Source organism: Myxocyprinus asiaticus, chromosome 32, assembly GCF_019703515.2.
Source record: "Myxocyprinus asiaticus isolate MX2 ecotype Aquarium Trade chromosome 32, UBuf_Myxa_2, whole genome shotgun sequence".
Taxonomy (NCBI): domain Eukaryota; kingdom Metazoa; phylum Chordata; class Actinopteri; order Cypriniformes; family Catostomidae; genus Myxocyprinus; species Myxocyprinus asiaticus.
The window spans coordinates 1,379,870-1,397,500 of NC_059375.1; the positions used below are offsets into that span (position 1 = coordinate 1,379,870).

The 17,631-nt window shown below is 36.9% G+C and overlaps 1 protein-coding gene across 1 annotated transcript; it reads right to left on the bottom strand.

The window, feature by feature from the left end:
- Positions 1-440: 440 nt before the first annotated feature.
- Positions 441-2,168, bottom strand: atoh1c (atonal bHLH transcription factor 1c). Its single transcript, XM_051667820.1, has one exon. The coding sequence runs from the start codon at positions 1,789-1,791 to the stop codon at positions 1,171-1,173; it is 621 nt and encodes a 206-aa protein (XP_051523780.1). The 5' UTR covers positions 1,792-2,168; the 3' UTR covers positions 441-1,170.
- Positions 2,169-17,631: the final 15,463 nt, after the last annotated feature.

Genomic DNA, 17,631 nt, shown 5'->3' on the forward strand with positions numbered 1-17,631 from the left:
ACTCAGTGTAGCCGAATTGTAGTAAGTTAAATCATTTGTTAAATCTGTGCAAAAGCTAAACAAGAGCTGACACTCTGAACTGGATCACAACAGCAAAGTCTCTTTAAAAGTTGATGATTGCTAACACTTGGAACTGAGCAATTTTCTAAGTATTTGACTAGAAATATATTTGTTTCTTAATTGCCCATGTGAAAACATCCCCTGAACATTTTAACTTTCATAAACTTAAGACAATTTTTGAAAGCGAAGTGAAAATGCAACAGCGGTCAAACTTCTTCTGTATTCACACAATGGAGCCAATGAATCTATTCCAAATGATTTTCAGTTTTCACGAAAAAGATTTTATTTGTATTCGTGGTGTATTACACATACTACATTCAATCTAGAAGGATATTTTTTATTATGTTTATTAAACAAGCGAATGTATCAACAGTCCTCATTAGTTTGACAGTCTCTTTCATGTTCATGAATTTACCATTACTGCTTGTAATAAACGGTGGTTGCTTGGCACACTTTTCTTTCCTCAACTAGGTGTAAATGATAGTTTTCATTCTTAGGTAAAAACCAAATGTATTCAATGTCACCAAATATTGAGTTGTGTTGAATGTTTAAAGTGTGTATCTTGGGGTTGATTGGCACAGTGATAAAACATTAAGTAACGCACAGAAGTCTCAACACGTTTGTCTTATGTTATTAATACTAATGATCATGGAATTCATTCGATTAATTCGTGGTTTGGAATTAATATGAACATTTTCTACTTATATAAACCTGTATAAATATATCAATTCAAAACATTTTTAATGTAATAATAAGCCTAATCATATTAATAACAGTTATTAGTATCATTGTGAATACAAATGCTTATAAATAATACACTGGTAAGTGTGTATGAAGGTTATGAATTATGATCTGTTTTGTGTTGAGAACTTCCACTCAATGAAACGTTGCACCGTTTTGTCAAAGTCACTCCAAAAAGAAAATCCCCGTTTTTAGAGACTTTTGACCCAGAACACCCGAGCATCATGATGGTAATGAGCTGCACTGACATTTTTAATAACTGTAATGCGAATTTAGGAGATTTCTTCAGAAAATATTTATTTGTAGCAAATATTTGAATAATATTCCAGACGTATATTTATACAACAAATAATCACAACACACTCCGCGTTATTTTGCCCCATTGCTTCTCTCCAGCAGGTTCATCTGTAAGAGGTCGGGTGTTTCAGGGTCACAGCAGGTCGGACGCCCGAAATCCCCCGCGTATGAATTTGTCCTGCAGGTGGGAACAGTTTTCTGCTCTTGTGTGGTCTCTTGCCCCGCCATCATCAGTAATGTCCGGTCACCGTCTCTGTCCTCCAGCAGCTCGCTCAGAGTGCTGATGTAGATCTGCGCCATCTGAAGCGTCTCAGACTTGGACAGTTTCCGCTCGCTCTCCACGCTGGGAATGACGCTCCTCAGGCGGTCAAAGGCCACGTTCAAGCCGAGCATCCTCCTCCTCTCGCGGGCGTTAGCGGCCAGTCTGCGGCGTCTCCGCGCTCGGGCGATGGTGCTCTGGTCTTCGGCGGGATACGCGAGTGCGGAGAGGCGGAGCTGGACGAGAGCACACGGGTCCTGTGGACGCGCTCTGCCGGTCTCTGTCCAGATGAACTGCGCGTCCGGACGGGACATGATGGACTGACACTCCAGAGGACACAAGAGGCGATTTAAGGGGGAAGTCCACGCGCGGAGAAATGAACTGAAATGAGTCTCTTTGATAATCGCCACAGGGAGTCCATTAACACAGTTCATCAAAAGTGGATTAGATCCGTGTCAGTGATCACTAACGGGCGTCCTGACACTCGCGTCGAGCGTCGCGTCGCGTCAGAAACAGATCTCTCCCATTATAATCAAAGACGGATGCCACTTTATTGTCTGAAAAAGGGAGCAATGATTTCACTTTCTAAGTATCACGTGTTTATCTTTTTGCCATGAACTTTATTTCTTGCAAATAACTTCTGACTGTTGCATTAAAGCTAGCTCATGAAGTTTCTGGTTAACTAATTCAAATCATCTTTTTTTTCCAACCGCATGTATACGCAGTTTTAGCAAAAAACAAAAACACAATAATAATAACAATGATTTAATAAGAGGTAAATGTGTATATCAGTGGATTGCCGTTGAAAATAAAGCAGGACACAGGTTATTTACCCATTAAACCGTTGCTGAAGTCAACGAGCTCGCCGTTGATTGGTCCGTGCTTTCTGTACGTCATTTAGTATGTGCACGTCGACGCATCCAGTGTTCGTGTCTAGAAGGTAACCCCTCAGTTACCTAAAGTCTCGCGAGACGTAACCTTAACCCTACCGCTAAATCTAATCATAAACCTAACCTTAGTAACGTCGAATGAGACTCTCGCGAGACTTAGGCTGCCGAGGGGTTACCTTCCAGACACTGCCGCTTCAGTGTTTTGCGGCGCGTCGCGTGCGCCAACTGACGCGTCCGTTGTAGGCAGTATGTGAGCCATATATAAAGATTGCTCTTGCCTTTCTAGAATAGCTTAAAATGTAAAATATTTAAACATACTGTATATGTACACTACTAAAAGTTTTTCAAAAGTTTGAACACACGACTGAATTGGTTTCTCATCATCTTAAAAACTTTGTCCAGATTACAGCTTTTCCTTCATTAACAAAACAAACCAGCATTTCAAGCATTTAAACAAAGACTGGAGCTCAAATAATACTTTGGTTTTGTTTAACATTTAGGTGACATAAATTTTGTTTAAAAGTCGTTTAAACTATGAAAATCGTGTCTGGAGATCCCTGCATTCTGTTGTTATTTATCCAGCAATGCAAAAACGAGTCGTGATGTTTGCGGCTCTCGTTCTCGGTCGTGTCTAGAAGGGATCCCTCTCTCGTCAATCTCGCAAGATTCTTACACAGCATTAATTTGAAGTCGCACAGCAAGCGCTTGTAAAATATTATTTCAAATTGTCTGTTTTGATGAACAGTCAGTTTTGACGATCAATTCAAGCTCTAAAATAAATATTTCACATATTAAATTCATAACTTTAGCTCTACGTCTGCTACTTTCGGTCATGAGATACTGTTAGTCAGAATTACATCAATCAGCTCAGATGTTGAGAGTCTAACTGGGTGGTCAACTGATAACATTTCGCCTCTTGTACAAGAAGCCCTGGGTTCCAATTCACTCAGATGTAACTTTATATTTTCATAAACAAAGATTGCATCTGCACTTCAGTGGACATAAAGTATATCTTGAGTGGGGACACATTTGTTTGCGATTCAGCTGGAAAGGAGTGCGAGCTGCAGAACACAAACAAAATATCCACAAGATTTGTTTTACATTTCCAAGCTCTAAAAGAGTTAAACGTCTTTAAAAGGCAGCTGTTTTTTTTCCAACACAAACACTTTTTAATTCATGAATTTCTATTAATGTCAATTAAGTCACAATAACAGAATCTAAGATTTAAAGTAATATGTGCCTTAACATGAACTTATGTCAAAATATTACTGTATCCAAGAAACATGGGATGCTATATGAGATTTCAAGAAGATAACAGGATAATAATAAGGCAGAGGCACTGCACTAAGTGTAAATAGCAACATCTTTGCACTAAGTGCAAATAGTGTTAGACATGAGGTGCGTCCCAAACCGCACACTTCTGCACTATTTTACATCATTTTGAAGTGTAAGTAGTGTGAGTAGTATGTTTACACTGAAAATGCAACAAAAAAGTGTACCATGAGTACCTGGATGATGCACTTTTTCAACTGTCAAAAACGGAGTGTGGAATGTTGGACATTTCGTCTACTCAGCACACGCGGCTTGCCATACATAGCGGAAGGGGCTATATATTAGAGAGTTATCGGCAGCGATGGTGATCTGGCAAAATGATTGTAAATAATGGAGAATATGACAACTAGCGAAACTTCTGTGAAGACAGCACCTTACAAAAGTTTGTAAAACGCTTTCCCATCATACCATGAATATGAATATGTATATTATTATTGAGATATAAGTGTTGAAATGAGATTGGCTAACACGCTAAAGCTAGCGGCAACACTATGCTTGGGTTTGAAACATCACTTCCGCCAGCTGTTAAACGGCGAATGCTTCAATTCTACACTTTGAAAATTCATACACTACATGGCTGAGTGCATAGTGTATAGTTTGTTGTTTGGGACCCAGCTAGATACTATTTGCACCTCTAATTAAATACTAACAGGGCTTCACTGCAGTGTATTTATTTAGAGTCCCACAGACACCCTACACCAACCTATCACTGCGAGGAAATGAACCTTTATATTCATTTTATTAATTATTATAAGTAGTATTAAAGAAAAATATTAAGAGTGGAGACAGGAAACAGGATGGGGAAAACTGGGTCAAAAGGAGGATTAAACTCAGGTCATCCGCATAGAAAAAGCACATTTACAACGTCTTATCACACTAAGCCATTGCAGAGACACTAAAGGAGCAGTTTGTCTTTCATTTCTTTATTTTTACCAGACTATTTCAGTGCAAATAGCCACACTATGTGGCAGGTATTAACACCTAGTGCAAATAGTCACTCTATGATAATAATAATGTTAAATTAGTGATATTTCTAATGCTTTCCATCATTAATACGCTGAGAAAAAGCACAGGCGAAAGCATCTTAACAGAATGTGCATGCACGAGAAGTTGACGAGAGAGAGATCCCTTCTAGACACGACCCTCATTCTGTGTCTGCACTGCTTGTGAGGTTTGTTGAGACGTGCTGACTGCCCTCTGCTGACATGGCTCGTAAATAAACGTACAAATAACTTACTTTTATTATGGAATTTACATACGGCTCTGGAGGCGTGATTATAGTTGTATAGATTTGTATAGCCCTTATGTATTTTCATTTTTTTATTTTATTAGTATACTTATTATACTCTTAAATACCTGTGTGTACTGGCGTATGACACTAGGTGGTGATAGTGAGCTCACAACGAGGTTTCACATTCATAGGAAGAAGTTACAATGCCAGTAATACTTCAGTGTGCTGTGAAACAGTATTAACCAACGTTGTGTTTTATTGATTTCACAGGTAAGCTGCGTGATGTGACATCGCAGACCATGTTCATCAAGTGTTTATATATGTAATCACTTTGTTTGTTCAATGTGATAGTGTGTTAATGCTGTAAAAATAACCAAATCGGCCCTTCCGCAGCAGACTCAGCCACGATGGACGATGCCCGCACGAGGAACTGCGAGTGGTGCAATGTATCACATCGCCAATGGCTTCAGTTACAGAGCTATTTATCTTGATATTAGAGAGAGTTTACTAATGTTGAGTCATTAACAATTAAAGGTGCTGTAAGCGTTTTCTTCATGGAAAGGTATCCATAAAATGTCTCTACTCCCTGAAAGATATTAATGAAATAAGTGTTGTGAGATATCTCACCGGTCTCTGTGACAGCTCTAAACTCTGTAAACAGCAAACAAAAATGTGTCCACAGTCAAAGACACTTTTGACCTGTCAATCATTTTGCATGTTCTCATAGTATTGTAGTTGCAGTGAATTATTGAGGCATGATGCGTTTTTATGCCATGTTGCTCATAACAGTAGTCAGTTGAGGGCGCTATTGTTGTTTTTAACATCCGTTTCTGCTCTCAATAAAGCTCATATTTTGGTGTCTTTGGAGTGCTGCGTTTTGGAAAAAGGGGTGTGGCTAATCCAATGGCACAGTCTTGTGGAAGTAGAATGGCTGAAATCGCTTACAGCATCTTTAATATTATTTAACAGTGATGCATTCAGTTAATGTTTCACTGACTGTTGTAAGGCTGTAGAGTTAAACAATAGATTAAATACCAGAGTTAGGGTCTTGATCTTGTGTATAAACTCGTTCTTGGTCTGGGTCTTAACACATAAAGTCTTAGTCTGAATCTGGGTCTCGGCTTATGGTCCTAGTCAAGACCGCAGTGTATTACCAGTGCACTAAATGTGATAATTATTTCAACCATTAGTTGGCGTGGCATCTTCACCATTACTGAGAATTTGCAAGTACTTCTGCCTCTGTGTCATCATGCATGCTTTGATAAGCATTATCTTGCTCATAACATGAATTGTAAGTGCAAGACCTATGGTCTAACAACACAAAGTAATCATTGGTGATTTATGGTTATAACTGTCCTGTAGAGGCCATTAGAATCATTTTTAGAATTATTGCTGTTCTATGCAGTAAATCAAGACAGTGACTAAACGGTCAACTTCACATTGTTCCTTTCTAGCAGCATGAAAAACAACTGTCATTCAAATTATGATTAAATTATATACATAAAGCGAGCAACAAACACACCCATTATAATCACTGGAGCAGTCAATCACTTATGTTCAGCGTGAACTCACTGTTCTGCACTCTCGCCAAAACTCCCGTTATAATCAATGAAGCTGTCTACACTGCACAATAAATTTACATTGTTTCTACACCTTGTTGTTTATAATGAGGTCATTTGCGAGAGTGCAGCAGCTGAACTCAGTGTGCGCTGAGCAGATGTCTTCTGCGCTGGTGACCTAAAGGCACAGTTCACCCAAAAATGAAAATTCTCTCATCATTTACTCACCCTCATGATATCCCAGATGTATATGACTTTCTTTCTTCTGCAGAACACAAATGAAGATTTTTGGAAGAATATTTCAGCTCTGTAGGTCCAGAACTTTGAAGCTCCAAAAAGCACATAAAGCCATCATAAAAGTAATCCATGCAACTCCATTGAATTAATTAATGTAAATTCAATTAATGTGAACAAATCCTTTAAATTTAAATGCCTCTGATTGGCCGTTGCATTCATGCAATCAACAGACATGATTTTGAAAAATAAACATTGTTATTTTGTTATAGTAATAATGCATATGAAATACAATTCTCAGTTACCTAATCAGTTCTTTCAAACTGTTCTTTTCAATTATCGCCATTATTTTACATCAGTATTTGTCTTTATTTCGATCAGAGATGGTCAGTGTTATTGTCAGTAAAGAACATTCTGTTTATGCATAGTTGTTTTAATAGTTTAATTGTCCAACAATCATTTTCAATAAAGTTTTCATCTCTTGGCTAAACTTTGATTAGCAAATTTGGCATTTAACGTTAACATGTGAAGCAGCCATATGTGTTTTGAGAGTTCATTTATGATGCAAAAATTCTTAAAGGAAGTTTTCATAATTTTGAATCAATCTTAAAGGAATCAGATAAGTATTCACTAAGAATACATTACGATCCTATTGGACAAACTGAAATTGTATTATTTCATTAACAGTCTATTAGCATTCCTTTAGGATTTTTTTTTTTTTTTTTTTTTTAAATGATGCCTGCAATAAAGAGCCATATATGACACTTTTTTATCTTTTATTACGGCAGAAAACTAAACAGCTTTGACACCTGGGGGTGAGGTGGTGGGGGAATAAAAGGAATGGGTGTACATGCAGTGAAAATCAGACCAATGCCATGCAGACCTCTACTGTGGTGTACAGCCACAGTAGAGAGAGAATATTCTTCAAATATAAATTCAGCATCTTGGTTCATTGAAATGTACTGCCTGGTTCTTGGACCGACAGGTCTTGGTCTGGGTCTTGGAGGGTCTGGTCTTGACTACACCTCTGGTAAATACTCATAAGTGCCTTCAACCAGTAAATGCTTATCAAATGCTTATTATCAATAAATAATACTCATTTGTATCTTAATGTTAGAGAGTTTACATTCGTATTTGGTAGAACAACATGATTATTTTCCCAATTTGCCTTTACATTAAATGATGCATGTATGCTCTAATGATATGCATTGGGTGAATTGTCTAATGTGAGTTTCTGTGCATACAGTATTTTACACATTCATAGGAAGAAGTTATAATGCCAGTAATACTTCAACGTGCTGTGAAACTGTCTTAACCAACGTTGTTTTATTGATTTCACAGTGTGTACAACAATAAAATATGCCCACCAGAAAACACCATCTCTTCTGTGTGTGTGTGTAACATGATTAATTGTGTTAATTATTTAATGTGTTATTATTTATTACACGGCTCTCTGGAATACTCAATTCTGATTGGTCAATGGGTGGTCTGATACTGCACATACAGGGATTAAGTCATATCCGGGTATTGCGAGTCATCTTTCCTACTTCTCTTGTGAAGTAAGCTAATAAAATAATTTCAACTCAAATCAGTGTTTCATGTCCATTTATTGATTTATTTGCCAAGTAGTCGTATAATAAGTGGGATAATGAGCAGTCAGACGGTCATTATTTACTAAATAAACATCAACAAACCGGAGGTAGAATTCAGCTGTTCATCTATTGCTTTGTTCTTGTATAATTACATAATTTATACACAGATCAATATTTCATGTCCATTGAATAATGTATTTGGTTAGTAGCCATGTAATAATTGGGATAATGTCTAGTCAGCCAATTGTAATTGCAAAATAAGCCCTTCAGGCACAAGAGTCCTTCGATTTTGTCAGAGTCCTGATCACCCTGTCAGGGTTCATTTTGCAATAACAACCAGCTGACTGGACATTGTCCTTTACATAATTAAATCGCACTAACGTAACATGTTAAATCGACAGCCCTTATATATATTAGACGGTAATACCATGTTACTGAGGAATAACAATGTTCATGTACGTGTACTTTAAAGAAAACCATGATACTTTATTACAATAGCAGTAGCACTAACAATGTGTTACAATAGTAATACTAATTACATGTGTTGTGCTTTTGTATTACTCATTACTTACATTAAGTAGCTAGTTGACAAAGTTTGCTGTTGTTGTTTAGTATTATTTTTGCAATGATGCATCGATGACAGCGGTATAATTGAAAGCTTTTTACTCAGTCTCATATAATCCACTCATTGTACATGAAATATTCACAGACAATAAAGAGCAGTTCATAAAGGTCTAATTGACAGGCCACATCCGCAGCGTTCAGTCTAATCCAATTATGCAAAGAACACACCACCAGCGCTCGAACCCCCCACACACTCCACATACTGCAATATTCAAGAGCAACAAAAGCAGATTCAGTGTGCCCATGTGGGGGGGTATATTCACGCCATGCCCGTGTTGCGGCCGGGCAGGTCTTGGCACACTTCACATATTAAAGCTAATGAAGCGCCTCATTGAGGCGAAGACGCAGGCTGAGATCAAACCAGCGCGGGGAGGGCGCTTTCAGGGAACCCCACGTAGTCTGTAAATTGGGGTGGATTCACGCCTGTCAGAGCGAAACCAGGCCGAATGAAAGCAAATTCTCATTGAGGGGATTAGTGCCACAGGATGAATCGACGGTAGCAGCTTCTTTTCACATGGTGCCAATGAAGCCACATTTTGCAGGGCTCATGAGCCAAAAATTTGAGCTGCCCATATTGCTGTAAAGCGATACTTGTCACAATTCATTAAATCTTACCATACACCCTGAGATGAGCTGGATGTTTTTGCCAACAATATCCTATCAAGCAGGGGGTTTTCAGTGCAATGCAAAATGTATAAAAGGTTTGCCTTGTAACAGACGAAAAAGCATGGAATTACAATGCATGCATGATTGCATTCTTTGATATACCTTAAAGTACCATGCAAATGCTTTTGTATATGAGTGTGGTAATCATAAATTGCCATTATCATCTTATACCATCGCTGTGCCATCCCAGATAACACACTTACATCTCCCAGATGTCTGTTTTAGATCTTCTCATGTGGAAAGCATCACAATCTAATTAAAATCTGCTAAACATCTTAAAAAGATCAGATTTACAAACATTCTAAATCATAAATGTCTCAAAGACATCTGAATGTCTTACTGACATCCGAGAGGAAACATCTTAAAGGGGTCATGAAATGGAGAATCACATTTTCCTTGATATTTAGACAAATAAGAGGTAACTGTACTATAAAAACATACTGTACATTTCAGAACTCAAAACTTCCTCCCCAGTCTAAAAAGAGCATTTATAGTTGCCACCCTGCTGAAACATCTCACTTTGAAATCTGTTTGTGACGTCAAGACACATTGCTCATTTGTATTTACACATCCCACGACTATCATCACTGTTTGATAGTTTATGGTGCTGAGTGTTAACAGTTGTGCTTGAGATGAACAGTTTAATATATATTTAATATAGTGCCCATTCACTCATGTGCCATCTGCAGTGAAAGTCATTCACACATCTGCCTGAAGAAAGATGCCTCTCTTATCATTCTTGTCTGTATTCTGAACATCAACACTCTTTTATAAACATATCTTTGCAGTAGTATCAGTGTCATCTTAAATTACAATAACAGAGTGTAACCAGCTCATATTATGGCCGTGTTTAACATGTTAGCACATTAGCGTCATGAATTTAGAATCCAAACAAGACAAATTAAATATTACTTTAAATCATCAGAGTGGTTAAAACAACTTCCTTTACTGACCTCATGTAAATTGTACTCTATAGAATGAGGTATAAGGTAATTGATAATACATTTTAAATGTCACATTAGTTCAGGTTTTACAGAGCGTCCTCATATTTAAATGCTCCTCTAAACGCCTCCCATAGCAGTGTGGCGGGTGTCTGAATGTCCGCAAACAATATACCATTGCTCGGCTGTTTAGAACTTCTTTTTGGCTCTGAACGTTGAATGCAGAATAACTTCTCCCAAAGTATATTGGGGCCTTTATAGACGTATTTCAGATGAGGAAAAAACCTAGATGTAAACACACACATCAAATAGACGTCTGGGTGATGTATATGTGCTATCAGTGATGGTGCCCTCACAGTACTTTTTATTGGGAATGTTAATCCTGACTCATAACTGATTTAAAATGGCAAATAACTCAAAATGAGATTTAATTTATTTATTTTTACATTTGATGCATTTGGCAGACAATTTGATCCAAAGCGACTTGTGCATTGAACTTATACATTTTATCAGATGGTATGTTCCTCAGGAATCAAACCCATGATCTTGGCATTGCTATTGCTCTGCTCTACAAGCTGAGATACAGGAACACCTGGTAGGGACATACATGATGTTTTTTTTATTTCAAATGTTTAAGCAAATCTCACCATTATCTATACTGTAAACTAAAAAAAAAACTAAAAACATGACAATATTACACCTTGTCCTAACAAGCGAAAATGCTGAGCCATTTTAGTCAAAAAGTAGTGTAACACATTACAAGTTAAAATTATGTAATCAGATAATCGGTTAATCACTTTTAAGTACATTACTTGGGTAACACATACTGTATTTCTAAAATAATATTATGCAAAATACATTTAAAACATGAATTACTGTATGCTCATATGTACATCTGTTTGTGTTTCTGTCATATCAAGTCATTGTAAGAGAGAAACGTGCGGTACAGAGTGGATGACCTGTGTGTGACAATGAACGAGGAGGAAATATAGACATTATTTTGAATTTGTTGAGTGGAAAAACAAACTTTTCTGTGAAAAGTGTATAAAAAAACAACTTAAAAGTAATTAGTAATGTGATTATTTTTCAGATAAAGTAATGAGTAAAACATTCTGAGTGATTGTAATTTGTAGTAGATTACTTTTTCGGTAAATTACCCAACACTGATCACAACCAATCAGAACAGGTTTGATGTTTGATGTTTATTTAGAGTGGGATTTTGGACCAATGAGATTTCACTGTAGGCGGAGCAACCGAACACATCGCCACAGAAACTGAAACAAAACGATCAACAAAATGCCCTGTCGATTGTTGAGGTGGCTTAGTTCAAAAACATGGAAGAGGCAGCTTTTATTGCATCACACCTGGCACAGACACGGTGTAAAGCCACAGGTGATAAAAATTTTGTCCTAACCAGCCACAACTGTAACATATTGCAAGCAACAGCACACTTCGTCGGTTGTTCGGTTTCTATTTCTGTGGCTTGCACTAGGTAGCCCTGCCCACAGTGAAATCTCATTGGTCCAACATCGCACTCCACATGATTGTATATTAAATACCTAATTTTATTATATTATAATAGTCATAATTTTCCTTTGGACAAAAATGTCCTTTGTCAATATTCATCACATCATATTTATTCATTTTATGCCATTTTAAAAAAATACAATTTTAGTGGACAATAATGTGCAAAATCACAAAAATCATGTAACAAACTGTAACAGACAAAACTTTATAAATTAGTTAAAATATTTGGATATTTGGTTAAACTACTTACAATCATTTAAACATGAAAAAGAGTAAATATGAATATGTTTAATATGTAAAAATTAAACAACATATGAAACCTGAACTCCTGAAATAAAAGCACCATCTCCCTTCTGACGTCTTTACATCGTGCAAGATTACATTTTTACTCATCTGACGGTTAGTTTTAAAGATGGGGTTTGGGTTAGGGTATATGGTTCATAAAATATGTATTCCTCTTACATCGCTTCCACCTAAAAACAACTCTCTGCACATATGTCAGGCACAAGGAAGTGTAATCAAGCTCTCATGATTGGGCCAAGCAGTCTACAGATGTCAAGATTTATAGCTTTATTTTACATTTTCACATTGAGAATAAATCTATTCATGCAAAAGCTGGAAAATGTTTATATGGAGGTGCATTTCTAACTGTTCTGAGACCAGTGCAGACAGACAGCACACTGGAGGTTAAGTCATTCACTAAATAGTGAGCAAGGGATCATCCTATAGCTCTCTATGCAGTTAAGTGCATTCACTCCTAAAATCTGATCAAAAGTTCAGTTTCAGGCTGCAGATGATGTTTGGATCACTCAACATGTTTGACAGACATGTGACAATGATAATCAGTACATAGAGTCAGAATTTATAATGTATCATTTTATTTTAACATGGTTGACAGTGATTGGATGATGCTGGACATTACTTTGAATCAGAATTATTAATTCAGCTTCACAGAAAATCATTTAATGTCTGTAATGTCTCAACAACATGAATAACCAACACCTGGAAACATAATAAACAATTTGATTTACATATATATATATATATATATATATATATATATATATATGACAAATTGACAATTTGTTATAAATAATAGATACACCCCATTCACAAAGATACATCTTTGTGAATGGGTTACGAAAAAATCATGAATCTATTGGTGAATTCGGTGGTTCATCAGAAAAAAATGGGAAATTATTTTTGACAAAACTGCGCACTTGAGAGCTAGGTAAATTAAAATTCTGCTGTAACTGTTGAAAAGAAGAAATAAATTTATCAACAAACAGGTCTTTGAACAGATGTCTTTACCATACAAAGTGTGAAGCAATGAGTCTGACAAGGAGAAAGAAATGAATGATTAGCAATTAGTGGGCCACAAATGGAGCATTTATGCCATTTGAAATGTCTTCTGATTTGGGAATAGATCTTAACTGAATGAGAAACAACAGAAATTATAATGAAATGGTACAGGAGTGGATAATCCTGAGAAAATTAATCCCAGCCAAAAGGAGGGTGAACACACATGATTGTGTTTTGGGTGCTGGTCCCCCAGCATGGGATGTTGGTGTTCTGGTGCCTCCACCAGCTAGATCAGCACCAAACCAGCACTAACCAGCATAAACCAGCCTAGACCAGCATTGGAATTGCATGCTGGTTAAGCAGTGTCAGTCCTTCCTGAAAATCCCAATGAGAGAGCCCTTATATTACATGATTAATAATAAAGCTGAAAGTGTGGCAATCCCATACCACCCTGTGCCTTAGGCCTTTGTAAATAAATCTTCAAATACGTTTTTGACCACATTCATATGTGTTATGTGTTAAATGTTTTAGACCCCCTTTAGACTTGGGGCTGACCACATGTGATTGGATCATCCGAAACAAGCATCTTAATACCAGGTGGAAATGGGGTCCTAGAGACACTACTCTTTAGACTCAAACTAGTTTCAATGTAAAACTTAGTTTTGCTGCCGTTTTTCCCAAAGACAAACTCCGCTGAGATCGGTGCCATGTTGTTTTGTCACATGACTCAGTGTGTCAAAGGTTTAATCCTTTACTGACAGCCCAGTGTGTCCTGAACTGAGATCAGTTGGTTTAAATGAAATTCAATTATGCATTGCATATAGCGAAGCCAAAACATTATGTCCACGCAGGAGGACGGGGGTTCCAACGAGGTTAATGTAATTGCTACTTTATTGGATTCTTTTTTAAGCTTTAAAGAGAGTCACTATCCACTGCCATTGTACTGAACAGGTAAAGTTCCATGATAGTCATTAAAACATCTCCTGTTGTGTTCTGAAAATAAAGTTATATGGGTTTGGAATGACATGAAGGAGAGTAAATTATATCCCTTTAAGGTCACAGCACTCTCTCTCTTTTTGTTAATTGTGATCACCCATCACTTGCTCCTGCACTAAACATCTGGATATCTTGGGAATTGTATCAACAGCCAAATTCAGAGCATTTCCAAGATGTGGGCGGATGAGAGGGAGATGGGACTTGCCAGGAGCACTGACCCCCTGACCTCTGCTCCTAAGGGTCATCTGCTTCTACTCCGACCTCTCATTTGTTTAATTTCACACTGCTGGGAGGTGATAACTAACTGTGTGTGTGTGTGTGTGTGGTGATGTGTGTGTGTGTGTGTGTCCAGTCATTTGTAGGTCTGATCACTTGTGTTTGTTTGTTTTTGTGTGTGTGTGTGTGTGTTTGGGTTCGGAGATCAGTTAGGTCAAAGTCGGAGATCAACGTCGGTTCGATGCTATGAGAGACATCAATTCTGTCTTGATTCTATGTCAGTTTGCTATCTGGGTAACATAATCTAAACACCTTGGATTTCTTCTTTAGCACTGGCAGATGTTTTAGCTTGTTTTGACTATAAACGTGTGAATAACAAATTCAAAAATCTGCTAGTACAGTGAGATGAAATACACTTTATTTATTTAAATTGTATTCTTAGAGAAAAGCCTAAATATCTTATGCAGTGTTGCTTCTCAGGTACATTAATTATTGTTTACTTTTCATCATTTATCATAGTACATTTCCTTATTTTTATCCCTTCTTCTGGAACACCACTTTATGATATTACAGTTCACATGTCATTTTCCCTTTGTTCTCTGGTAAGTGCATCTATGCTCTCCCTTTTCAGAAGGGCCATACGCAATGCAGTTATGAAGCCTTTTGTTATACTTCACCACAATCGCGGTGCTCCACAGAGTGTACACAATGATATTTTCTTCAGATCATATGTGGATTTTATACATAGAATGTGGCAGAAAATATATTATGTGTAGCTTTCTATACGATGCTAATGGCTACACTGGTTAGCATTTCTCAAATTATTTATTGTAAAAATACCAAAACCATATATTGTTGTAATTGTGTATTTATTGGTTTCATGTTTCATCTGTCAAAGCGTTTCTAATGGTTTTCTGTTAAACTATTGAAACATGTTGTAGTTTCTCTATTAGTGCGTTCCAGACAACTCGGAAATCTGAACTCCTACTTGAAAAAATTGACTGGAACGCCACTCAGAGCTGGATATATCCGACTTGTTAAGTATGTTCAGCAACCATTTGATGCATATTGTACATTTTTACACCACGAACATAGCTTGTATTTGACCAAAATCCCATTATCGCCAGCAAACAAACTCTATAATATGTATCATGGTGTCAAAATAAATGTTACTCAAGAAATCTGTATGACTGAACCTGTCGTCGTCCACGTTTCCTGTTCTTTCCGACAACAAAGCACTTGAACGCAACGTACTCATAATTACCACTTCAGAAGGGGGAAGTAGGATAATTCCGATAGCACATGAAGGCAGCAACTGTGCATACTATTATATATGACGTGTACATGTGAATGTGACGTGGGACTGACTGAAATTTCAATTTGTGTATTCCACCTCTGGTGTCTGGAACGCAGCAAAAGCACCCAAGAGGAAGTCATATTCTCCTTTTCAACAGTGTTCAAGCGGCCTCAGTCTACTCATACTGTATGAATGGAACACATCATAAGAAAGTGTTTCGTCGCTGTTCAAATGCTCCTCGGATCGCATCATTTGTGTGGATAGATGTCATGAAAATATTAATGGCCCATTAATGGCTTCATTTTCTTAATGCATATATTTGATATTTGAGGTGAAATTTGACCTGCTCTTGACAAGTATTGTAGATTTGCTCAAAGAGAGTCTTAAAATCAGTCAATGGGTTTTGTCATGTCATTTGAAATGGGACTGAAAGACCATTTGAAATAGCACTTTACTTGTCTTTATCTTGGCTTTTGAAAGCCTTAGTGAGAGAAAACAATAAGTGCAAATGGCATGATATTGTATTTCCTTTAAGAGCACTTCAAACAAAGCACTTGAAGACAGACAGCACTATAGAACACTTCACAAATGCACACGACTATCACTGAAGCTGCAATATAGAGCTGTGCATAAAGAAGAAACTACATTAATGAATTGTCTTTACTGTATTCCATCACGTTTAATTGATTAGTCAATTTCAATATATTTGATCTTCTCTTGCGATCATTGAAATGCCTCCAGTTGAAAGCTGTTGAATGCATGCACTGTATATCAAATCAAATCAAATATGACATTAAATATTTATAGGTTTTTAAACAGACTATAAGTATCCATTATAACTGTGTGAAGTAATATACATATGTGATTGACAGTCCATAGAAGCAATTACATTCATTATACTCTGACCAAGAATAACTCACATAAAAAATGTGTTAATTAAAGAGGCTTCCAGACAGTCCATTTGGAGGTGTCCAAATGTTGTTTCATTGTCACCGAGGTGCTTATTTGCTCTGATATGGCAAGACCTCAAATAATTAAGTACCTTTCAGTTTTCTCATTTTACTCACCAAATAACCTGTAATAACTACGGCGGGGCTTTGATATGTTAGTGATTGAAAAATATTAAGAGGATATGTCTGCCTCTAAGCTTCCTTTGATTCACATATTTACAAAGAAAAATCAAGGCCAATTTAGAAAGGGGTATTTGTGCTGTTGAAATGGGTGGCTTTTGTTGCAATGCTTTATAAATGTAAGAGAGATAAATAAAGACATAGCCTGCTGCATGGTAAGGAGATAAAGGGTTTATTATCAAGAATGTTTTTTAAAGGAATAAATAGTTCACCCAAAAATGAAAATTTTGTCTGTTTATTTGTTTTCAAAGCATGTGATTTTCTTTCTTCCATAGAACACTTAAGATGTTTGGAAGAAAGTCCGAGCGGCTCTTTTCCATACAACAAAAGCATTTGTGACCATCACTGTCAAGTGCATCTGTATTCTGAAATTCTCTGTATTTTTATGCTCCACAAAAGAAAATTCATACAGGTTTGGAATGACTTTTCATTTTTGGGGTGAACTATTTCTTTAACCATGCTGGATTTTAAGCCAATCAAAATCAATATAGATTTTTTAATGTTAATCAAGTAATCTTGTTTATAATTCATATGCTACTGGAAAATAGATTTGTCTTTTTTTACTTGATGCACTGATGAGTCTTCTCAAAAGTTAGTTATTTAGCCACAGGATTATTTTCTAAGCATGCATCACCATCCTAATGCATGTGATCATGAATTATTTCTAGTGTCGATCAATGCTTCGTGAAGCATGTCTACATGAGGCCAATTAGAAGCAGCCCAAGTGAGAGTGTTTT

Coding starts and splice junctions, on each gene's coding strand:
- atoh1c (XM_051667820.1), bottom strand. CDS start 1,791: ATGAACTGTGTTAATGGACTCCCTGTGGCGATTATCAAAGAGACTCAT.